A 26,185-nucleotide genomic window follows, 5' to 3' on the forward strand; every position below is an offset into this window, starting at 1 on the left:
GAGAGAGAGAGAGAGAGAGAGAGAGAGAGAGAGAGAGAGAGAGAGAGAGAGAGAGAGATCCAGTTATCTTAAATAGAGTGTCAGTTGTTGACTTTGGTGGGAGGGTAGGGGGTGACCTAGAGTGTCTTCAGTAGCCTTAGTTTCTATATGTGTGCATTTAAGTGTATAGGGGAAAGTAAGTTAAGAATTAGCCAAGCTATAACACTTTATATGTCTTTAAAAGGAAAACAAAGATGGAAAAGTCAGAGAAAAGGATACAATTACTGTGGCCAGGACAGGTTCACAATGACTTGGGAAGCAAAGTAGGGTTTTCCAAGTGACTTGTGCCCACGTGGTTGCTTGCAGTTACTCTGGGGAATATGACTGGCTTCTCATGATTTGAGGTTGGAGGAACTGTGGGTTTTCCTTTTTAAAGCCTTGTATGTAAAATAAGGAAGGAAGGAAGGAAGGAAGGAAGGAAGGAAGGAAGGAAGGAAGGAAGGATTGTACCATATTAACCACATTAAAGTATATGCAAGAATGTGTGTTAACCATCTGATAGAAAGTGATGTAGTCCACTTCATAAAATTGGTGAAGTAGCACAGCCCTGCCCTTCTAGGCATTTCCACAGTAGTTTTCATTAAAACTTTCATTAAAACTGTAAAACCCGTTTTACACTCCAGGGCCTTAGCAGATAAAGACAGTTGCTGACGAAGAACCTGAAATTGATCCCTAGACTCGCTATGATAGTATTGGGTTGGCTTGAGTCAGTCAGTCTCATGGAGGCTGCTTGTATCTTTGTAGTTTTATTTTCAATTAAATTAGCAAGTATACCAGCTAGAAATCCCAAAACAGGCACTAGAAAAAGACCTAAGTTACCCAATTGAATGACATAAACTTTTGAGTGTCTATGATTGATGTGTTCAAGATAATAAATGGTAGAGTGAGGAATTTCACCAGAAACCTGGCATCTGGTTTTTTGTTTGTTTGGGTTTTGTTTGATTTTTAAAGACAAACAAGCAAATTGGTAATTTTGGAACCAAAACAAACAAACAAACAAACAAAAAAAAACAAACCAGTGGTTAGTGGGAAATCACTAGACACACATCTTAAATTTAGTATAAGATGAAACTGGTGAAATGGAAGATAGACCAGTGATTATATTCATGTAAATGCATTGAGCAAAAAGGATGGAAATTTGACAAGAAGCATAAAAGGCACATGGGTCATACTTTTCTCCACATTCAAACATGGAGCCAAAGTCTGGGAAATAGAAGGTGAGACCAATACAGAAGTGATATTCCCAAAAGCTGGTCAAAACCACCAGAAGATAAATTCAGGAAGCCTTGCCTATCATCTCCAGAGCCATATGTAAAAGACTATAGCAAGCATAACTAAGCCTGATGAAGACAAAAGCCAAAGGGGATAATCAATACAGCATTTAGGAGATAACACTGTTTTCATGGAAACAACATGGGACTGATCACTTGCTTCCCAGCAGAAGTGGTAGATGCTGAGACAATAGGATGTGACGGGCATGTTCTGTGGGGTGTACTGCTGACTGCCAGACACACAGAAGTATGACCGAAGTATTTGTCAACACTTGAAGTGAAATTAGGACACCTTAAACCAACAATTTCAGGAATCCACTGCTAGTAGAGCAACCCTAAATGAAATAGGAACAGGAATGACACAGAAGGGAAAGATGGTCCCACACACTCGGGAAGAATCAAGTGACAGATAGGGTGAAAATTTGCAGGGCTGGAAAACATTGGAAATAAAATGTGTGTTGATGGTTGTTTGAAGGCATGAGGAGGTAGGTGAAAAAGCATGCAGAAAAGCTCCTTATGTGAGTCTACATCACAGCTCAGGAAACATCCCAGAAGATGGGGCAGAAAGATTACAGGAATCAGAACATGAGAGAGTCTGCAGTAAAGCTGTCTCTCCTCCAAAGGGCTGCATAAGCGAGACCAGAAGGATGCCAATGTTGACGGGCATATTAACACAGAAGGGGAATTTTTGCATAGTCCCACCCCCTAGATAAAGAGCTACAGGGTGCTGATGGCTTCCGGGAGAAGTGGGATTAGCTCTTCTCAGGGGTGAGCCCCCTTATTACTTGTCCAACGTGGAGTGGTCAGCCCTAAAACTGTATTTGGGCAAACAACAAAAATGGACTCAGCAGTTTGTATCCATGCACTTGTGCATACATATCTATATCCATGTGACAGTAATGATCAATACAAGAAGCTATCAACTTAAGAGTAGGAGGATCAGAGGGGCTGGAGGGAAGGTGGCTCTCAGGGGCTACAAGAATGAGAGTTGGGGATGATAAGGTCCTATCTAAGGTTAGAACACAATTTAAGAAATTTAAATGAGGTTTATGGGCACTCACTGTTGAATTCCTCTCACATTGCTGTTGGAAACTTATAGAATAAAATATTGAGAAAATTTACTGGCAAGTAGAAATAAATTTTGATCATGTAAAACAACAAAACGGGATCTTTTGTTTATGTAGCAATAGGTTTAGGACCAAAGCCATACAAAAAGAAGAGAGTTAAATAAAATTAAAACATTATAAGCCATAGCAATATTTGAGTGTGTCTAAAGTTGGAATTGTGCTAGACTATAGTAATTTCAGGGCCCATAATGTAAGCTGTAGAGTAATGAATAAAATATTGTATGTAGAAGGTGAAATAAAACAGAAAATACTTGGTTAATGTAAAAACTGCAAAGATGAGAAAAGAGAAAAGGATATAAGTAGACTAGCAGAAAACAATTCTAAAATGGAAGGTATGGAAAGCAACTAAACACTCCAATTAAAATACAATTTTCTGCTTATACTTAAAAATAAAATCTAATTGTGTACTCTTCATAAATGGTGCAGCTTAAAGTGTAGAACCCAGAGAAGTTGAGAATAAAAAACAGAAAAAAAAAGATACATCCTGTAAGTATCCAATAAAGTAGGCTGTATAGCTATATTAATGAAGAAAATTACTATAAGGCAAGATAAGAACCATCATTAAAGATTAATGAAGACATTTTAACAATAAAAAGTCAGTTAACAAGGAATATGTGGCAAGTCCACATTTGTATATACCCTAGAACATGGCTGAAGCCCTATACACTGTCTTAGTTCATTTTGTGCCAGCCATCAAAGAACCTAGGATGGGCAGTTTATACAGAATAGAGATTTATTTCTTACAGTTCTGGAAACTGGTTAAGTCCAAGGACAGTGGCCCACATGTGCTGGCTATTCTTAGTTTTCAACTTGACTACATCTGGAATTAACTAAAACACAAGTGGCTGGGAACACCTGTAAAGGATTTTTCCTAATTAACTCATTTGAAGTGGGGAGACCCACCCTAAATCCAGATCTTTTGAGGTGGGAAGATCCACCTTTAATCTGGGCCACAGCTTCTGCTGGCAGCCCATATAAAGGACATGGAAAAATGAACGTGCATGCACACACACACACACACACACACACACACACACACACACATTCTGTTCCTCTAGAGAACCCTGACTACTATTCTACATAAGGACTTTCTTGCCATAATATGGCAGAAGACAGAAAAGCAAGATAATGCCCTTGAGGCAGACAGACTTACCTCTGAAAGGCAGATGTCTCATGGCCTCTGACCTACTCTGCTTTTGCAGGCCCTGCTTCTCTGTTGTTACTTTGGAAAGTATGTTTCTAACATGTGAACTTCAAAAGACACATTCAAACCATAGAAACTATTATTGTTTAATTTTTACTATGCTAATCTTTAGACTACAGCTCCTTAAACAGGGTTCAACTCCATATGGGATTCCACAAGAAAATGTGGGGGGTTGCAAAAAATTTGGCAAAAATAAAAGATGTCTGAATGGGCAATGGCATAAAAATTGATTCAAAACCAAATTTATAATGAATCAAGGCTTTCTCATAGCTCCTGACCATATTTCATTGTACAAGTTCCCCACAGCCTTGGTCCTAACACAGTGTATACATTTTGTTCTGGGCAAGCCATCTGGCTTGCAATGCCAGAGCTCACTTCCTGGAAGGCTGGGTGTGGTACATGCAGTTGTAATTTCAGCAGTGAGGGGGCTGAGGCAAGCAGAATTCTGGGCTGGCTGGCCAAACAGCCTAGCCTAGTCAGCAAAGCCCCAAATCAGTCCCTCACAGAAAAAAAAATGTGGAGGCTACTTGAGGGTACCCAAGGCTGACCTCTGGCTTCTACATGTATCTGTATCATCATCATCATCATCAATAAAAAAAATTCTGTTTGAGCTGCTGGCTTGAGTCCTATTACAAAACAATCATCAACTGAATTCTGGCCTGGAATTTGGACTGAAGCTCCAGCCATTTCTAAAATGTCACTTCTGTCATCTGTACTAGGCATTTATGTGAAGTGGTGTCCTCAGCACTGACAATTATAAAATAAAAATATTTATGACGTCCTAGAAGCATTGAGTATGCTGTATATGCTACAATATCAAATAACAGCCCATATGAACGACCTTGGCCGTCCTGTTAGTATGGGAATTTACTTTTGTCTTTAATAAATAGTAAACTTGTACCAAATAATTGCTTTAAAATAATTCTATGACCTATTGCTGAAAATCTTTGATTGTAGATGTATCTTACATGCCTATGTACCTGGGGTCGCATAACCATTTCTTTGGTGAAAAGGAGCCAAGAGCAGGGAAGTTTAAGATCCCCGATGTCAAACACTTGCTAAGTTATGGCATAGTGTCCTTAGTTATTTCCAAGTACATGTTGGGACATTTACTGACATTGACCACTTGTTGGCTCATTAAAGAAATGTCAACAAATGCCAGAGGGCTAACTGCATTCTAGAGTATCCTTTCTGACCACAAAGAAATTTCTACATCAGTGTTCCCTGCTCTAACAAAACATCCCAATGGATCTCTGATAATATTTTGAAGGTAGGTGATCCTGACACCTGGACACATTCAGGGCTAACTAGCCAATCCCCCTGGTGTGTACTCTTGAACAAAGCACCTTGGATGTTGCCTACTCCTCTGGTGTGAATTAATACCTCGCCTATGGCCATACGCTATGCATGCCTCAGGAACATGTTTTTGACCGCTGACTGTGGGACAAGAATGGAGGTAATTACAATAATGTGTTGATTCAGGTGTGATTTTCAATTACCAGATAAAAAGCAGGACTTGGGTGAAGCATTTTGAAAACAGTCATTTTCTCATATTATCCCCATCTCAAAAAAAAATGTGATGGTGTATGTAATTTACAGAGATTTCAACATTCCCAAATCATCGTTACTCATAAACCATATCTTTTCATTTCCAAGTAGATCTCTTTCCTTTATGGAAGTCTTCCTGGGCACAGAGGGAGGGGGTGACAAACTGTCTGATATACTTTATGGTCTAATGTTTTTTATTAACCCTTTGGATAACATACAGAATGAGAGGTCCACTGTGACGTCTTATCCACGTGTTTGTTGCCATGTGTATTAGTCAGGGTTCTCTAGTCACAGAACTTATGGGTAGTCTTTATACAGTAAGGGAATTTGTTGATGACTTACAGTCTGTAGTCTAACTCCCCAACAATGGTCAGCAGGAGCTGTGAATGGAAGGCCAAGGATCTAGCAGCTGCTCAGTCTCACAAAGCTAGCAGGTGAAGAAGAGAGAGAGCAAATCTTTCTTCTTCCAATGTCCTTATGTAGGTATTCAGCAGAAGGCCTGGCCCAGATTATAGGTGTGTGCCACCACTCCTGGATCTGGGACTTGCTTTGACCTTGAACTCAGAGATCTCCCTGTCTTAAACTTCTGGGATTCATAGCCTCTGTGCCTCAAGATTTCCATACTAAGATCCAGGTCAGAAACTTGTATCTCCAGCCTTCAGATTAGGATCACTGGTGAACCTTCCAATTCTGGATTAGAGTTCATTCCAGATATAGCAGGTTGACAACCAGGAATATCCACTACACCATGCTTAGGTTTCTTCTTCACCCTATCCCCTCTCTTACCTTTCCTCCCCACTTACTAGTATCCAATCTGGTACTGTGTTATATTTATGAATATATATATATATATGTGTATATATATATATATATGTGTGTGTGTGTGTGCGTGTGTGCCTATATATTCATTCCTCATAGAGAAAACATACAGTAGTTTGCCTTTCTTATACCATTATTTTCCCTGTTCCCCCTTCACTCTCCCTAGACACTTCCTTCCCCTGTATGTATACCATATATGTGTAATGTGAAAATAGAAGAGGCACACACACAGAGACACACACATATGTATGTATGTGTGTGTGTGTGTGTGTGTGTATATATATATATATATATATATAATGTATATATACATTATATATATATATATATATATTATGTATATATACTTTCCAATTTTGGCTTATGTTGCTTGGCATGACAATTGTATTCTAATGTGTTCAAGCAAGTTTACTTCAGTGCAGTCAGAGATCCTGAGAAAGGAACTAGAGACTTCTCAGTAACCTGAGTAATGGGATTTGCCCCTGTTATCAAGGTTATTGCCTCCTGTGCTTAATTAGAAGCTAGTGGGATGTTATCACTTAGTCTACTAGCAGAGAGCTTCCTTGAACAGAGTTGGGGAATAATATGATGAAATAGAGTTAATGGACCATATCAGAGTCTGCTTACCCACAACAAATCTGAAAAAAAGCAAGAAAGGAGAGAAAGACACAGACACTGCCAACCTTATCATATGAGTGTGTGTGTGTGTGTGTGTTTAAATCTCCATGGACTTTCAGTTTTTCTTCCTTTGAATAATATAGTCATTATTCTTTTGCTTTCTTTCAGCTTAGGGCTTCCAAATATTTTACCAGCTGCCTTTCTAAGCTGCCTTTGAGAAAGGCTAGTCTCAACCCACCAAACACCTCACAGTGAAAAATCTGAGATGCTCTGGGGAAGAGAGCAAGGCTGCTTTTCCCTCTCTCTCCTCCATTACCTTCCAATATTTCTTCTACTGACTTTCGTTCCTCCTTTTGCATCCCATAGTAAAGGGTGTGGCGTGCTGGTGAAGAGAAGATGCAAAGTTGTGTTTGTATGGGTTGGAAGGGAAGTGGTTTGTTAGCAGGTGTCCTTTAAGAAAAATCAGACTTCCTGGCAGTCATGAGGGAACAGGTTGCCCAAAGAACTTTGCGTGCATCTTGTCTGAGTTGTAATTTCAAATCTCTTTTATTTTACTGTCAGTCAATGGCTTCTGTTACTCTTGCTCAAAGAGAAAGGTGTGTGAAGGCTACAAGCTGGGGGGTGATTCTCTGTGTCCTCAGCACTGACCCATATTAAAAACCCAAGAGCATTAACATAAAGGCAGTGTATGTTCACATGTGTGCACATGGAGTGGGCACTTCCTTGGAGAGACACTGTACAAACATCATCAGGGTTTATCCAACACCCTCTGAGTATGGAGAAGTTTAAACCAGCCTAGATATACTGCACGACCTGCAGAAAGCAACAGGTAAGCTAAAATAGGGCCTCTTAAGCTTTTTCACTAATGACAGTTTGCCCAGCACCTTTTGGTACAACCCCAAATGCATAGGTATATAATACAGGTAAGCAAACCAAATGTTTACTGCGTAATAATAATTCATCAATACAGTTATTTTAAATATTTTGATATGCACAATAATTTTATTATTTATGAAGGCAAAATTTCATACTAGTAAGTGAGTACACTTATTCTTGCATAAAAGGATAAATCTTGACTGAGTGTTTGATACTGCAGGACACAGGATCAATGATTTTCGGAGTTGATTGATACTTTGACTTTATAACCATCAATACCATGAGTAATGCTGTACATAAATACATAGTACAGAGTGGTAGAAATGCATCCGGGACCATTTCAAAAGTTGTTGGACATTCTGTCCTAATTCCATGTCAAAATTCATTTGGGCGTTTTAAAACCTCAATACAAAGCTGCAAAGTAAATGAACTGGAAGATGCAGGGGTTACTTTCTCATGCTTCTTTCTGGATTTGGCTCAGGATTGGCTGAGCCAGGGTCATTCCCTGAGGAGACTATATTTTCTTTTCTACCCTGTAGACTTCAGATGCTCACCTTGGAGGCTGGTGACATGGCACAGTGGGTAAAGATGCCTCCTGCCAGGTCTGATGAACTGTCTGATTCCCCAGAACCTATATAGTGGACAGAAAGAACCAACTCTTACAAACTGTCCTTTATTCTCCACATACAAACCTTAGTAAGCACACCCACACACATACATACACACATGAACCATATGTTCACACACACACACACACACACACACACACACACACACACACACACACAAAACATCCCTTGTTTGTGAGACAGAGTAGTTCTTGCCGTCAACTGAAGTACAGACAGCTCCAACTCTTGTTAGGATCAGCAGGAGTTTCCAGCATCCTAGACATCCATTTCTGGGTTTGTGGAGCATGCAAAGATATTCCTTTCAGTTTGTGATTCTTGAGGATAAAAGTTGCTGGCTTTCCTTTGGACAACTACACAAGAAGAGCACCTTGCTAGGACATTGGTCTCATTCCTGTGAGCTTGATTGGCAGGGCAGTGGGAATAACATCTGCCCCACTCTGCAGCTTTAGAAGGTTCTGCTTTGATTGGGAACGGTCAGATTGGTCATTTAGCGCATATCCTGATACCAAGGTTCCTTTGCAGGTCTTCAACACACATTCATTCTGAGTTTCCCCAGTTTAAAAATCATGCTGCTCTCTGTAAAGCACAAAACTCGTGACGCTGTATAATCCAAATGATAGGCTGGAAACTGGGTTTGTTGTAAGTAACCTATGAACAGCACCTGGTGTAACCCGTGTTAACACGCTCAGTGCCTAGAGCAAAACTGGCAAGCACAGCTCCAACTCTTGCCAGTCACTTGTCAAACCCCAACCTAGGGTTCCTTCCAAACCCTCAGAAGAAGGTCTAAGACACAGCACCTCATGTAGTCCTCAGACTCTACCAGGGCAAGGGCTGGATCTCTGCCAATGTAAAACATAACCTCCAAATTAGAAAAGGAATTCTGTAGTGTTGGGCAGGGGCCTCGGGTGTCAAGGTGCTGAGTACGAATGTGATGGGTTGTCGTGTCATGTTTAGGGGTCAGAGTGAGGATAAAGGTGAAACTTCCTCCCTTCAGCAGGTCTGCTCCCTAGTAACCGAGCAGCATGCTAGATATAGAAAATGCTTCCCCATCCATGATAAACAAAGAGGCACCATCTTCTCCAGCCTAGGATTCAGCAATCCGAGTGCCAGAGACCAGAGAGGCAGGCAGGCCGTGCAAAGCAATTTTGCAGATCTTCCTAGAGGGTGCGTAATTGAGTCTCATGCAGGCAGAATACTGGGGAGGGATAGTTACAACACAGTCAAGATGTTACTAGGCACTGTGGTGCTGCAGGCACTGTCGGATGCTTTTTCTAGACATTCTGACAACTTTATGAGATTGGTACCACCATTTTCCCATTTCATAGACAAAGACAGATTCCATGGTTACAGGAGACAGTCTGAGATGACTCACGGTCTGGTCTGGTGCAACTTTTAGGACTCTGGGATTACTAAGTCTTGGCTTTGCCACTTATGTGACCTGAAGGAAAGCTCTTAATATCTTTTTATCCCTATTTTCTTATCTGTAGAATAAGGAAAATACCATTATAGACATCATGAAGCTGTAATGCAGATGAAGTAAATGGGTATATATGCAGCCCTTGGCACTGGGCCCACGTAGCGTAAGGACTATTTATATTCTGCGGTACTTATTTGTTCTCAGTCAAGTAAGAGTTTTGAACCTAGTTTAGCCTAATGGTGGGTCTGAGTTCCTTGTTATACGACTCCCTCAAAGCAGTTGGGTTAAATTTGTTCCTGTTCTTTGGTTACATGTAAAAGGAAATCAGAAGCCTGCTTTAGCAGGGTATCAGGAGAGCTCAGGTATCCTGGAAATAGTTTTGATCCACAGAGCATCTTTTAAATGAAGGATACTTGCTATTCATGCCAGTAGTGAAAATTCACATGAAAATGAGACTGTGTGAGCTGAAGGGTAAACAACTGCATTTTTTTTTCTAAGACTAGCCACACATTTAGAGGCATTTGGCAGCCAGAAGTAAGTCCTTTATCAACACACAGACAGAGGGTTGTTGAGCCTTTTGCTAAATCTGGCTCTGAGACACTTCTGTCTTTAGGTCCAGGCAGTTGCTTCATTGTGCACCCATGCTGTCCTGATATTTTGGTACTGAGCACACTGCTGTACATTCACAGGACACCAGCTGCACGTGTGTATCATCCTCTAGACAGGGGTCATGTGCCGTATAAAGTTATCATATAAACTGACGGATGGCATGCACTTTAGAGAAACAAACACCAGACAGGTGGGCAGACAAGATACTGCCTTTCTGATGAGATAGAACTTCCCCTTACTGTCTTAGCACTACATGACTGGAGTGGTCAATTTAGCATGATTTCATCACATCTTCCAACTGGAGATTTAAAATTTATGATAGCTATAATTGTAGATAAGATGTCTCTAGATAAAGAAAAGCGGCATAGACTGAAACCAAAGAGCAGCAGTGAGTCCCAGCCCCCTCTTGCCTTGAGAGACCTCCATGAAAAAACTATCTATATTAATAGAAAGAAATGCTAATGGAATAATTTTTTTTTTAAATTACACATACAGTTTCCAGTTTGTCTTTTGGAAATTACAGCTAGCTGTTCATGTATCAGGTCTTCTCGTGAACACATTTAACGTACAGGCTTTGCACATATTTGTCCATACAGAGTAGGAATGAAGCTCTCATAGTTATTTGAAGGGCCAAGGTCTTGCCACTCCCTGTGTATAGTCAAGCCACCATGCATAACAAGAGAGCTTCTAAGATATTAACATGTCCCAAATTTAGCATTTATGTTCTTGAAAGCACTTCCTTTCCCCATAAAGATCTAACTGAACATTAGAAGTTTTGACCTTTTAGTTTTTTTAAAGAAGCGTTTGATGGTCTGATTGTTTTCAACAAAAGAGGTCTGTTCTCTCGCTGTAGGGAGAGATTCCTCAGTTCTTTTGAGAGAGATGAAAACCCTCTCTTAAGCCTGCCAGAGTGGAGATCAAGGGCATCCCAGCCTGTCTCTGAAGGATGATTTCTATCCATGAAAGGAAACTGGGTGGTAGTGGGCATGTTGAAAACCAATGGGCTTGGCTCTAGAACTTGACATTTTATTCATGGCTGTCTACAGGGTGGCTGTCATGCCTTGTGACTTTTTGAATATGTGTTCCCTGTGAAGATCTGCTAGCTTTTCCAAGGCCAGTGTGGCTCTCCTATGGGATTTGATATCATAGGATCCATTTTCCTACGAAGTCTGTTTCTCCACCCCAACTAACCTGCTGAGCCTGTCTGGTTCTTTGCTGGCAGCACTACCCAAAGCTTTCTGTAGAAGGTTGTGTTGCACATCCAGGGGCCAAGTCGGGGCTTCCCAAGGAAGAGAGGCCCACTCTGCTCCAGCCCTGGTCTCAGATCCTTAGGTGCTACTTGATGAGACATCAGCTCGCCATAATGCCTACCTACAGTGTATAATTACTGGGCTTCAGTTTTCTCATCAACTAACTTCAGCTCTATATTAGTAATCAATTGAAGTTTTGAAAACATGAAGAGCTATATATAAGAGCTATATATTTCAGAACTGTTGCATCTTCTTAGCAAGTAGGTCAAGTGAGGGCAGGGACAGGAAGTCAGGGGCTGCAGCTAGGGGAAAGGGTGGGGCCCTGCACCATGTTTGAATGGGGATAGTTTTCTGCCTATCCCTGCTCCTTTTGTTTCTAGGCACATATGGCTTCATTCTGTACAACTTTCCCCCATTTCTCCCTCTTTCCTATCCTTCCCTTTCTCTTCTCTCCCTTTCAGTTAAACTCATAGTGGTATTCAGGCCCAGTACCATTTTGTAATGAGGTTTAAAAAAATGGGGCACAGAGAGTATAACAAAAACTGTCAAATTTAAAGTGAACAAACCCTTGATTTCCTTCTAAAAGATAAACTACACCGTGCCTGAACTTTGGAAAGGTAATTATTTCACAATAATACACAATGTTGTAGGAGAAGGAAAGGAGGAAGAGAGGAAGGAAGGAAGGAAGGCAGGCAGGTTGGCAGGAAAGGAAAGCTTACAGTAAACATCCATAATGCCTACCTACAGTGTATAATTACTGGGCTTCAGTTTTCTCATCAACTAACTTCAGCTCTATATTAGTAATCAATTGAAGTTTTGAAAACATGAAGAGCTATATATAAGCTATTATGTACAGCTGTCAATCTGTAGCATCCCTTCATTCATTCATTCTTTTCTAAATAACAAGGATTAAAATGTGATCACTAAATCTAATCACTTATAAATTACATAGATGTGGTACACAGGCATATCAAGTAATACAAACCTGCTTCTACACTGCCCTTACATCTTTACAGAACATGTGTGATTCATTTTAGTTGATGCTTTTAAATGATTATGGCTTTCTATACTCCTAGCACTTCCCACAGGCAAGTTGTGTAGGTAATTTAGATATGGTTATTTTAGAGGCTTTTCGTAATTTTTGACTATTTGGTAACCATTAGACCATCTTCCTTGTGAATGAATACATATATTCTATAGAGAGTAGAGAGTGTGCCCTAGAGTTTCAGAACTAGTGTGTTCCTTTCACCCCATTACTCAGAATACCACTTTATATGGCTTGGGGAATATACAAAATTAGATACACTGACTACTAATGCTCCAAGTCTGCCTTCCTCACAAACACTACTGTGTGTTGGGAGCAGGGAGAAGAGAGATCAGCAAATTTCAGTCAAAGAACTTGGTTCATCTGACTGAAAGCTGTTTGTTTGCTTGCTTGCTTGCTTTTTTGTTTGTTTGTTTTAAGGCTATCCATCTCAGATCCTCCTGGTAGCCCTGTGAACTAATAATTTGTCCAAACTCCTCCTGGAAATGATTCTTAATTCCATCACCATTTGTAGGCTCCCTCTCTGTCCAATGAACCAGAAGTTAGCCTGTAAGGCATCTCTTCTTTAATCTATATTATGGTTTTTATCTTTATATGCAAGTTGATCTATTTCCCCAAATTAGTGTATGGTCTTAAGAACCATGTTATTATTCTACTTTTCTGGTGTCTTGTGAGGACAATGAAAACACCAAAGGATGTCACAAATGGGAGACAGCTATGGGGACACCAGAACCAGTGCCTTAAAAAATAAACAACAGCGTGCATGTCAAATAAAATCTTACAAGATTTTCAACATACCAACTCCATAACAGTAAGGTTATTCTTTTAGAAATGGGACCACATGGGAGGGAGAATGAGTTCTAGGTCCCTCCCCTCCAGAAGGCCCTGGTTTCCGTGGCCTCTGGGTTCTACTGGATGAGAGAGGCATTTGGAGATAAGATCAGTGGCCCAGCATTTTGATGAGGAGGGAAGAATCCATTTTCATGGCTTTGACACTTTGGTCTCACCAGAGAGGTGTGGAAACTGGAACTTGCTGCGAATGAGTCTCCAACAAAGAAGCACACTTGGGAGGTGCCAGGTTGAATTCTCTGGAAGCCAGCGCTCAAATGGAGTTGGGCATGTGTGCGTGTGTGTGTGTGTGTGTGTGTGTGTGTGTGTAGAGTTGTTGAAGATGATTACCCAGGATTAAAGAGAGAGGACTGAACAGAGGGAAAATCAAGCAGACCCCACTAAGGTTCTTTAACCCCATGGGGACTGTCTAAAGCTTGCATGGCCCAGTACCTTAGCTGCTGGCTTCTCTGTTCAAGACTCATTAGCAGCAATTTCCAGTTTCCACTCACACCTCTGGTGAGACCAAAGTGTCAAAGCCATGAAAATGGATCCTTCCTTCCTCGTCAAAATGCTGGATGGCTGCTGGCTCTTCTCTTGCCATCGTCACTGGTCCTAGTGTAAGGGTCACTCGGGGGAGGCCAGTTCTTTACTACTTTCTGTGGTTTTCTTCAGCTGAAGCAAATTTTAAAAAGGCTGAGAGTAGAAGGCTGGCTGCCCAGCAGCAGGCAACAAGTCCTCTCTCTTGAAGACAGATCCGGAAGGACACTGCACGTCCACTGTGTGGGACTCCTTGGAGTCCTGGTGTCCACAGGAGAGTGGAGAGCGCTGGCGGCATCTGATGGTCCGTCCAGTCCTTACTTCTAGAGATAGGAAGAGGAGATTCCTAGTTCCAAGCTTCTGAGATGTTCCTTGCTCAGTGTTTTGATAAGTAGAACAATGTGCTTCCAGAGAAATTCTGTCAGCAGCGTCCATGTCCTTCTGTTTCACCAGGCTAAACAGCTATTTTTATATTTAAGGTCTACATTTGGTCCAGTAGACAATGTGGCACACTGAAGGAGGAAAACTGGGCTCCAGATCCCATTGCTGACTGTAGGACCATGAACAAACATGCTGACTCTCCTGGATCATATAGCCTGTCAGTGGTCCTAGTTCCAGTTGATACCAACAGGAATAGTTTATAAACTATAAAATAGTGTTTAAAGTCTCTTTCCCTTCACTACTCCATAGAGTCATTTGCTCGGTTATTATATTAATGTGTTTTCTAACTTTTAATGTGTGAGTCTTTCCATCTCTTTAAACAGAGCAAATGGGAGATCTTGTTTTCTGCCGATTATTTCAGCCTTCTCCAGAGACTCATTGCAAGTCTCCTTCCACATCAAGCCATTAGGCCATTGCTTTGGGCCCATCCACCAGCCATCAAAAAGCAGCTTGGCCGGACTGATGTCCTGCCAAGTGCACCTCATTCTGACAGTTTCTTTGGTTTTAATTTTTTTATTATTATTATTTTGGTTTTACAAGACAGGGTTTCTCTGTATAGCCCTGGCTGTCCTGGAACTCACTCAGTAGACCAGGCTGGCCTCGAACTCAGAAATCCGCCTGCCTCTGCCTCCCGAGTGCTGGGATTAAAGGCGTGCACCACCATGCCCAGCAATTTCTTTGGTTTTGCTCATTTTCTTTTTTTCCTTTTTTTTTTTTATTTTATTAACCATCTGCATAGATGAACTCTTTGCAATGTTTACTTTTTATTTTCTGCTAAGTCATACCTCTCCCAAACTTCAGACATTAGGATTCACTTAAAATGTTTTCTTTACTGTGAAAAGAATCAAACATGCAAAATAATACGTGAATATTGACAGATGCCCAGTTCCAAGATACATAACAAAGCCAACACCTATGCACCAACTGCTTGACCAATATCAACATAAGATACTATCTTAAGTTTCACTTTTCAAATAAATATCCAGGGTCTACTTGAATCCAGAACTTGTGACATATATTGACGACCGTCAGATCATCTGGCCTACAGAAATAGTTCACGTCATTAACTAGGCATGAAATCTACCAACCAGTAACTGCAGGGCAAAAAGTCGTTTGCAGTGAGAAATACAAACAGGAAGAGAGTAACACAGTTACCTCTGGGAGAGTTGGAATGGTTTTCAGAGGATGTGACTTAAACAGTTAAAGGTGATTTGCTTGGGCAACAAGAGCATTCCAGGCAATGTGTTAGTATTCCATTACTGTAACAAATGCCCCAAATCAATTAACTTAAAAAGAAGAATTTGCTTGAGTTGGCCCCTGGCTGTGGAGGTGGTAGGCTGAGACCAGGTGGATCCATGGCATTAGAATACATCACAGTGGAAGAACGGGATGGAGGAGGCCTCTTTGCCTCATGACCCAGAGAGAAAGGAGTAAGAGTAGAGCACAGAGTCTTCAGTTCTGCTTGAGGGTACACCTCAGTGATTAAAGCCTCCACCAGATCCTACCTACCTGAAGCATCTACCACCTCCCAGTGAAACCAAGCTGAGAAGCAAGCCCTGAACGGCTGGGCCTTTGAGGACACTCCATCCATACTACAGCACAGGAGGAACACGTGCCCTCTGAGCGTTTGTGTGTCCCATCACAAGAGCTCTTTGTCCACCCCATGATGTCCTTCATGGCTCTTGACCATTCCTGCTCAGGTTTGGGGACTTCACCTTTCTAAATGTCCACATTCCCACAGGAGTCCCATTAGACACCCTCACCATGAACTGATTCATTCACCCATTTACTGAACACTGAGAAGAGTCTGCCGGCTCTAGCCTACCTGGGGATCACTGACAGAGCTTTGTTAAAGTCTCAAGTCCAGTCTCTGGAAGCTATTCAGAATTTGGAGAAGGTCCAGGGATTCAGAGTTCTAACACATTGCCACTAGTGGTTCCTAAGGCAGTACTGTGAGGACACATGGAAACACAAGGAAGGGATGTCTTGTCATGGAAGAGAGAGTAGTAAAGACCCCTGGGAACCAACCTGCTGGTTCTCCTTACCTGGATCACCAAGGCATCCCCTCCTGTTCCCACCCCTGCCAGTCCCTCCGGTCTCATCCACCTTCCAGTCTGAAACACTCACTTGTGTGTGCATGTACCTCCCCCGACCCCACACACACACCATGTCTCCAAGTACCTGCTCAGGGCCAGTCTTTCCTGCAGGTCTACTCAGTGCCTTGCCGATGGGTGGAACATCCTGAGTAGCCATAGTCACTCAGTGAAGAACAGCAGTAAGTTAAGTATTTCAGTGTGACCTTTGCTTGGCTTCTGCACTCTTTCTGTCAACTACTTCAGGGGGAGAACCCAGCAGGGAAAAGCCGAGTCGAAGACAAAGTCTGAGGCAGGAGGCTGCTCTTCTCTGCATGCATTTCCATTACCAGCAGCATTTGAACAATTTTTAAGACAGGTTAACTGTGAGCCTGGTCACCTCTACTCACTAATGAAATCTGTGCCTGTAGCTCTTTCTCCCCTGGGGACCCACATCTGTGTATGTCTATAAATGTTCTCCCATAGAGTCTCACACATATGCACAGAACCTTGGTCTGGTCGGCTCTGTCTGAACACACATGACTCAACATGTACATGGGTATGTAATTAAAGATTTTGAATACTTGGTTTTGGTGGTCTGTTTTCCAAGAGTCTTGTTCAGAAGATTCCTGAGCTACTATGGGCTAAGGAAGAGTTGCAGCAAGTGTTTTTCGGCTGCTCTTTCTGTAAAGTGCTCTCTCTCTCTCTCTCTCTCTCTCTCTCTCTCTCTCTCTCTCTCTCTCTCTCTCTCCAAGCCCCTCCCTGCCTGCCTGCCTGCCTGCCTGCCTCTGCCCCTCCCTCGCTGGCTCTCTGAGATAGCAGCAGACCGAGATCCTGGTGCAGCGTGCTCTGGGGAAAGAGTGAGCTTGCTTGCAGAGACTGGCAGCATTTCAGGCAGCTCCTCTTGCATCCCATCCATGCAGTGTTCTTGGAGGGCAATGCAATGTTGGAGCAGGGATTGACCTGCACCAGGAGGGTAGCTGGGAGCTCAGAGAGGCCAGGGTCTTGGCTTAGCCAGAGGCTGGAATCACAGGAATGCTGTAGCAGGGTCTGCTGTGAAAGTTCCCAGACCCCCATGGATTTTAGAATTTCCCAGCTTCTTCTGCACCTCAGCACACTCTCACTTCCTCCCGAGATGGCCCCAGATCTGCAGGAGACACTTGAGAGAAGCTATTTATTAGCAGTTGCGAAGAGACGGATTCTGCGCTTGGCTCTTTAGCCATGATTTATCAGTGATGATGGATTGGCCAGCGGTGTGAGTAATGAATGCACTTGTGTATATTCCTCTAGTTACATGCTCTGTCTTGTGTGCTTTGCTTTTTAATTCTAACTTTCTCAGAGAATTTCCTTAGAGAAGAATGAAACCCAAATGTGCAAAAACTATGGCTAAGAAGTTTAGGCGGGTTCAGATTTCTGTGTGCTTTCTCCTTATGCAATTAGGCGTTCTGAATACATAACAGCCCTATCACAGACATACAAACTATTGGCACAGAATCTGCAAATGTGCTCCGGAGGATGAGAATAGAATAGGAAGGAAGTGAATCAGGATTTTGCACTGGTAGTCATCCCTGTAAGGAGACTTATTCAAGAGTTGTGAAAATCTTTGACATCGACACCTTTTAGAATCAAAGATGGAATTGAAATGCGTACTCTTCACAGGGTCATGAAAATGAAGTTAGCCTATGGCTTTCAGAGCAGATTCTTTCTAGCTACATAGATGCAAGATTGATAAAAAGAAAACCTAAGGTTCAGTGCTGACTGAATCTCCCTGGGCTTCAGCTTTGCCTGAGACGGACCCCTCCCTGTTCTAGCGGACGGGGTCTGGGCTGCAGGATACTGGTGAGGTAAGAGTCAGCCGTGTGAGAGCTCGTCCATCTTTCTGTATGTGCTAGAATTTGATTCAAGTACCTCAGTTACCAAGAAACATGAAAACCCAAATCAGTTTACTGTCGCAGAGACAAAAAAGATCTAAAAGTTAAAGACAGGATTTGCATTTTTCTCACATATGAAGCAAGGTCAATTCTGTGTGAGAAGAGCCACTTAAGCTCTCTAGATTAACACATAGTCTTTTATTGGAGATCTTTACCATTATAAATCACTTGAGCATGGATGCTTTCAGTAGAGGATTTTTTTTGGTTTTGCTTTTTTGATTTACAGACAGTTGTAACTGTCCCCTTACAGTCCCTTCGGTAGCAGTAACTATTTCTGCCCACTTGAAGCTGCGTGGATCTGGAAGAGGCTTTTCTAAGACGGCTGTTATGACTTCTCTGCCTTTTTGGATACAACCCCAGGCAGAGCTACTCCCCCTCCACCTGCCTGCCCTCCCTGATTGTCTCCTACCCCACACTTTCCTCCGAATCTTGGACCATCATGAAATCCCCTTCTCTAGATGCTCTGGGAACATACCCAGCCCGGTCCTGGACAGAGGGTACTGTAAAAAAGCAACCCGCAGCTCTGTCAGTCAAGGCCTGAATGAGCTCAGTTGATTCCTGAATATTAAATCAGTTCTGCGAGCAGCAGAATGAGATCAGACCTGACCCAAAGTGGTGCTAACTTTATTAATCGGCACATAACGTTATCATGAGTCTCTGAGCTCCTGAGGGGAATCAGCCGGAAGCCAAACTGAATCCCTGGACTAGCCTGTGATTCTTGCCAGCCAAATCTACCTAGGACCACGCCTTTTAAAATATGTCCTTTGTTATCAAGGGGAATCTGAGACAGAAAACACATGTTGGCAGCATCACGTGAGCGCCTCGGTGCATAAAGTGGTTGGCCGCAAGAGGAAAGGCTTTGAGCTCTGGGAGCTGTTTTGTTTGGGTTTCTGGTTTATATGAACTCTGGTAGACTCATGCATCTGGAAGAGGTTTGGTGGGGGGTGGGGGAGAACCTGGAGCAAGGCATGCAGGGAAAGGGAACATCATTAAACATTTAAAAGAAAAAGGCAGAGTCAGACTTGAGAGATTTTTTCTTACCCACACTCGAGTCACTATACTTGTTTTGGGTCCCCATAAAGGTAGGTAGGTAGGTATCAATTGCAACCTTCCTGATGAGTGGGGAGGGATTATTTCTTAACACTTTTGGATTTGGGGGGAAAGAATTTGCTTTCTCCAGAGATAGAAAGGACAGTAAGGAGCGAGCAACCTTTCACGTGCCTGCTCATCTTAAAAAGAGCATGCATCCCTGTCTACATTTCCTCCCTGGTCCATACCTCTTGGTGCCTCAGAAGTGTTCCTTGTGGGGGAAAAAAAGAAAGGCCTCAAGTCCCCCTGGACCCTCTCTGTCCTATTAAGGGAGAAAGATGAGCAGCCAAGGACAGGGCTTTAGTGGAGGGTAGAGGGCAGCTTTAGTGGTGAATGAGGAAAAAGGCCAGATATGCTGATATCTGCAAGCAGTCTGAGAGGCCAGTGATTGGCATCAGGAAAACTGCTGAGCAATTAAAAAAAAAAAAAAAAGAATTAAGGTGAGGGAGAAAGAAAAAGAGGAAGAGGTTAGGTGTTCCTGAGGACCCTCAAGTATAGTATAGTTTTATGAAGAGCTGAGAAGGTCTACACTGGTCATACTAGAAGGTTAGAAGTCTTACACTTACCAGAACCTCACAGGTGGGACAAAGCTCACATCGGGGTCCAAAGTTCTGCCAGGAAAGCTTGCTTAAGATGCACTGTCGGCTCTCTCCATTTGCTGTGTGAGTACTTTTGTCTGTCCTGGCATTCTCCTAGGTAACAGCTTCCATTCTGTAAAGAAGGGTTCTCAGGAAGTGTGGCCTGAGAGTCTCATCTCTGAAGATCAGGGTGGCCATGGCGACCTCCTTGTTTCTCGTATGGCACACATATGATCTGCGTTCTAATTCTTGTTCTGTCTCAGCTGATCCTCCTTATTTTTGCAGCCCCTAGTACTTTTCCTCCTCATAAGATCTGTTTCTCTTCCATACCACCCACCCTGCAGAAAACCCCAAGTCCCTGGTAGGTCTGGCTGCAGAGCCCATCCAGGCAGAGAGAACATCTATTTTTAACCTCACTTTCTTACCTAGTCCCTCAGAGAGACTTCAGGTAGGAAACACATCTTTGATAGATTTGGAGAATAATTACATTTAATAGCAACATACTGTATTCCTTAAAATTCCTTAAAAGTGCTAAGAGTGGATTTGAAGTGGGATCCCCAGTAGATATGTGAGATGATACACATGGATCAGCTCAGTTGCGATAGTCCTCGCTGCGAGCACATCTTTGTCGTACACAACAAATGTATATACTATACTTGCATACGTTACCTTAAAATTTCATAGTGTTAGACTTGTAAGAAGAGAAAATTTGACTCATGGGAAATGGCTGTAGAAGTTTTCCTGATCAGAGGAAAATGTTACTTTTTTTCCCCCTAGACCTGCCCAACCTTTTGACATTGAAACACAACATCGTCACCTAAAAGTATCTTCCTCAGGAAATGTGCAATAAAGTAACCAAAATAAAATGCAAACACATGATGGTTTAAGCAGGTTCATGATTTTGCATTCGAAACTCTCCAGGGCCACATGCAGCCACAGGACACAGGCTGGGCATTCCCACTGTCACTCAGTGGAAGAGCTGCTGCTAGGTAACTGCTAAGTTGTATAACTTCTATTTATCACCTCCACCTGAGCTCCTAATCTGTAAATTGCTTAGCATCTTTAAGCTTGTAATTCCAGTTCCAAGGAATCCCATGCCCTTTTCTGACTTCTGCAAGTACCAGGAATGTACTCTGTTCACAGCCATACATGCAGGTAGAACACTCATAGATACACATAAAATTAGCGTAAAACAAAAACAAAAGCAAAAACAAAATCTTAAAAGAGACAAAGAAAGCAAAAGGTCCAGGGTACCAAAAATGTTCCTTACCTACTTCCCCAAATCTTCATCAAGGAAGAGTCTAGTCGATAGAGGAGCAAAGATTTTTGAGTTTGACAAGCACAACTCTGGATCCCTGCTTTGTTGAGTCTTTGCTGTAGCCAAGAGCTCCTTCGCCTCTGCCTGTGTTTGTTTCTGTGTAGGACTGTCCACCACTAAGGAGAGTGAGACCTGATTGTCCACCCTTTTTGAGCCCAGCCTTGGGGACCAAAGCAGGAGCCACCCGTTCTCCACAGATTGGGCTTGTGGTTTCCCACAACACTGTGTGAGCTCAGGTTTATGATGAAACGGACTTCTTCCTTACTGTAAAAGTCCATTGTCCCGAAGAAAATCTTCTTTCAGGAAAAAACAAAACCAAAAACATGTTTGGCAGGAACGGATGGTTCCTGGGGCCAGTCCTGATATAAAGCCACAAGATGGTCCAGGGAGCCCTGTACAGTGTACACGTGTGTGCTTTGCTTTATGGACCACTCGGTAGGGATGCAGATGCTCATATCCGTCTACAGGTAACTGCCTTTGCCAGCAGGGCGAGGGCTCTGTGGATCAGGTTCAAAACAGCAGGCTGTGAAACTTCGTTTTCACGTTCTTTTGACCCTGGATATCTCCACAAATGAGCCACCTGCCATATCTGGGTGCTGGGTGGATGTGTGTAGTGAAGCCACAAGTCTGCAAGGCCTTTCTCTGCTTAAGGGACAGGGAGGAATCCCACAAATCCACAAATCCAAGATGTCAGCTCATAAATATGTAAGGTCTCTGTTTAGGTAATAAGCTCGATAGCCCAGGCTGTCATTTGCACATCCTCTTCAGCTGAAAACAAAAGTTCCCTGCCAGATACTGAGAAAGGAAGCTGGAGGATGGGGGCTGGGAGGAAGGCCAGACTGAATACTGGCTACTCTCCACACTGCTGTCTTCAGCCTACTGGGTGTTTTGTGTGTTTGTGTGGGTACTCTCTCTCTCTCTCTCTCTCTCTCTCTGTATTGGTTTACTGTGTGCCCAAAATTAACCATGTGACACTTGGGGTGAATCTGGGTAGTAAGGAAAAATTGTAGCCAACTTTTTTTAGCTTTTGGCTAAATCTATAGAAATTTCCATTTCTGTGGCATCATTACTAAAACTCTCAGTATCTTAATATAGATCAAGTCAATCATTTGATATTAAAATCTAGGTCTATGGATCAAATGCAAGCTGGGAAGCAGACCTCAGTGTAAGGACACTAACTGGGCATCTAGTGTACTTTAAGCATTTTGTAAGGGTCCTGGGATTGGAAAGTGAGCCCAGGAAAAGGATGACCGAGACAGGAGCTGACTCTGCCACGGCAGTCAGCCACCGAGAACTCCTTACAAGGGAGGCGTATTTCTAGCAGAACACTCTCAGACACACAGAAGTAGAGAATGAATTGTCTTTGAATAGAGAGTCTAGAAGGATGAGGCAGGGAGGTATCTGGGAAGGAATGCCTTTCTCAAGTGGAATTACCATGAGTTTCTGTTTACCCACACTGGCCTGAGAGTGTCTGGCACTGTATGACCTTAGGCATATCTCGTGGTGATTAGAACTAAATATTGTGCAGATTCACAGGTTAGGCAGTGTTTAGTGACAGATCACATTAAACAGAGCATCATAATAATGACAAAGAGCAATTGTGCCACAGCAGCTCTATGCCACTGTGACAAAAACTCTGGTAGAAATAAACTTAAAAGGACGAGAGCTAAACTATGATCCATGGAGTTTTTCAGAGTTTCAATCCATGTCACTTTGGGCCTGTGACAAAACACAACATCGTCACAGGGAGAACAAAATGGACACTTGCTTCACGGTGGCTACAAAGCAAAGAGAAGGAAAGGAGGACGAGATTCTGATCTCCCCTTTAGAGCACACCCCTGTGCTCTCACTTCTTCCTCTAGGTCCCTCCTTCTTAAGGCTGTATCGCCTTACCCAAGCCTTTCACACACAGCCTTTGGGAAACATGGAAGACCTGAGTTATCACATATCAAGAACAAAACTCAAAATCACACCATATCCTTACAGCTGATCGGAAACAGTAGATCATGAGTCCATAAAGAGGGAACATAAGAAGAGATTCGGCCCTGTGGTTATATCATATGTTTTTATGATTGACAGGGGATGATCATTTTTTAATTATAAGATAATTGGCCATACTAGTATATCTGAAGATAGGATAGCCATTTCTAAAAATCCTTTCTTTGGAAAAGGGGGATGGAGGAGAAAGCTGTGTATGAGAGAGAACAGGAAAATGAGTGTAGTTGACCTGGGATCACTGGAAAAGGCCTGAAGTTGTATCCAGGGAAACTGTAGATAAAGCCCAGGACTGCACAGCACTCTGTGGGTCATCCTGTCTTCTCATGGTTGTTGTCAGCATGCTCTCTGCACTTGAAAAACCCCACAATAGGGGGGAGAGATCCCAATGAGCCTTCTAAAGCACCTCAAGTGTGGGATGATGATTTGGATACTTCTCATAGTAAGCTGAGCATCTCATAGCAAGCTGAGCATCACAGTGGCTGCAGAGGAGAATCATCTTAACCCTAAGAGTATCCTTACAGCTCATGTGTTCTCTAAAGAGCAGGATTCTAGGGAACTAAAGTAAAAGAGCACACTCTTAAACATTCTTGGATCTCTTCATGATTCTCCCTCTCCTTCTCCCTGTCTGTCTCCCTTCTCTCTCCTCTCTCTGTCCTCTCCCTTCTCCCTCTCTCTCTCTTCTCCCCTCTCCCTCTGCCCCACCCTCTCCTCTCTCCCTCTCCTCCCTCTCCCCATTTCTCTCTAGCTCCTTCTCTGTGTGTATAAGTCTCAGGCATCTGTTCCTCAGATGACCCTTACCTTTTGTTTAAGAATAAGTTTCTCTGGCCTGGGGTTTCCTAACTAAGCTAGTCTAGCTGTCCAGCAAGCTTCCAGTGATCCACCTGCCTCTGCCTCCCATCTCATTGTTGCGGAGATGGAAAGTGTGTGCCACCATGCTTGGTTTCTTATGTGAGTTCTGGGATTTGAACTCAAGTACACATGCTTGTGAGGCAAGCGCTGTGTAGGTGACATCTCTCCAGGCTTGGTGCAGGCATTCTTTCATTCAGAAAGGGCCATAAAGCCCTTGGCACCCATAGGATAAATACTTGAACAGGCATATTAGCTTTACTTTCCAGGAGCTTAAAGGATGTGTGTATAAATGATATTTGTGAGGAACAAGAAAAGGAAGCTTAAAAGAGCAACAGGAAGTTGCCTAACAAAGTGATGAGAGAGAGAGAGAGAGAGAGAGAGAGAGAGAGAGAGAGAGAGAGAGAGAGAGAGCTTTTAACTTACAAACTATAGAAACTTATTTCCAAGTGAAGTTGGCAATGGTGGCTTGTGCTGGAGAGCTTTCTGGATTATTGTAGAACATCTATCTATACTGGTTTTATTTTTAGAAGTTTTAAGCATCCAGTAGAGAAGAAAATGGTAAAAATAAGTATTTGGCTTATTTCTCAGGAAATGCAGAATAGGATTCGAATTGAATTATTGTCATTATTCCACAGTCTAATGAGAACATGCCCAAGAGCATGACTGTCAAGGGTTTAGTAGGCAGAGTGCTGCATGCCTACGATCCCAGCATAGTCCTGCAGGCCCATAATCTCATCATAGTAACACATGCCTATGATCCTAGCATGGTGCTGCACACCTGTGATCCCATAACTGAGGAGATAGAGGCTCGAGGAGGGAGTGTCTTGGGTGAGGCTATACATAGTAAAACTCTGTCTCAAGAACATGTACAGAAAGAATATATAATTTTGAGGAAAAAGACTATGCTTTCATAAAATAAACTACAGGCTAGTTATGGGTGACTTCTCAGGGCATCCCTCTGCTCTGAAAACTACCCCAGGAAGAAGCCAGAGACATGAACTTGATGTCCTCTGGAGAAAAGAGAGAATGCCCTCTCCTGCTAGACTGGCAGCAAGTGGTTTCCTTGCTAAAGGTCAGAAATGGAAAAAACAATCATCTAATCAAATTGACTTTTAGAATTAACTTTGCAAAGCACAGATTCACAGGGAGCCCAGAGGCATATTTGTGTCAACAGATAACTTAAGAAGAAAATCTCACTCCCAAAGGCCTGGCAAAACACATGTTGGACACAGATTAATAATGATGCAGAAAATTAATTATAATGAACACAATTATTACATTCATTCTGTGAATGTGATAGCCTAGAAAATAACATATTACCATCATCACCTGGAAGCCAGCAAGCATTAAGAACAAATGAAAGACCCATTCATTTATTTATTCTTTAAGTATTTGTTTAATATCTACTAGGTACCAGGCATCATTCCATTAAAGAATATTTTCACTGAACCTTTAAGAATTCCATACATTGTATTTTGATTCATTGTATTCCACTCAGTTACACCATCTCTTTCCTCCTCCGCCGCCCAATTTTCTCTTCACTTCTTTGGCTTTTAATAACCTGTCAACTCAAATTTAAGTTGTCTATATATACTTTTATATACACAGTACACTGTGGATTACCTACCAGGAGCCATACCCTTAAAAAATATGGACTTCCCCTCCCCCAGAAACCATCAGTTGCCCATCAATCTTCAGTTATGGGTGGGGGCTCATGAGCCCCTTCTCCCTCTATTCTATTGACTGGTTTGAACTTGTGCAGGCAACCACAGCTGCTGTGAATTCACAAGTACAGCTGTCCTGTCATGTCCAGGAGACACGTTTCCAATCCTACCCTCATCAATCTCTGACTCTTGCCATCTTCCTACTTCCTTCTTTATGGTTCCCAAGCTTTGGGGAGGGATTAGTACATAGATGTCCAGTCTGGGGCTGAGCACTCTACTCCCTACCCCTTGATGAGTTGAGTTCTCCGATGACCATCATCAGCTCACAAATACACTTCTTTTTTTAAAATTTTTAATATTTTTTATTACATATTTTCCTCAATTACATTTCCAATGCTATCCCAAAAGTCCCCCGACCCCCCCCC

General features: G+C 42.5%; 1 protein-coding gene across 7 annotated transcripts in view; it reads left to right on the plus strand.

Annotated features, from left to right (window-relative positions):
* The window catches only part of Kif26b (kinesin family member 26B), a 396,540-nt gene that overhangs the window by 247,939 nt on the left and 122,416 nt on the right, over nucleotides 1–26,185 (plus strand). The window contains exon 1 of one of the 7 annotated variants that reach the window (XM_029479391.1): nucleotides 17,526–17,588. The exons of the other annotated variants lie outside the window; for them this stretch is intronic. Within the exon in view, the coding sequence (XP_029335251.1) occupies nucleotides 17,569–17,588 (20 nt within the window). The 5' untranslated portion in view covers nucleotides 17,526–17,568. Of the gene's footprint in view, nucleotides 1–17,525; nucleotides 17,589–26,185 lie in introns of those variants that run through there. 7 annotated transcript variants of the gene reach the window in all.

Source organism: Mus caroli, chromosome 1 (genome assembly GCF_900094665.2).
Source record: "Mus caroli chromosome 1, CAROLI_EIJ_v1.1, whole genome shotgun sequence".
Taxonomy (NCBI): domain Eukaryota; kingdom Metazoa; phylum Chordata; class Mammalia; order Rodentia; family Muridae; genus Mus; species Mus caroli.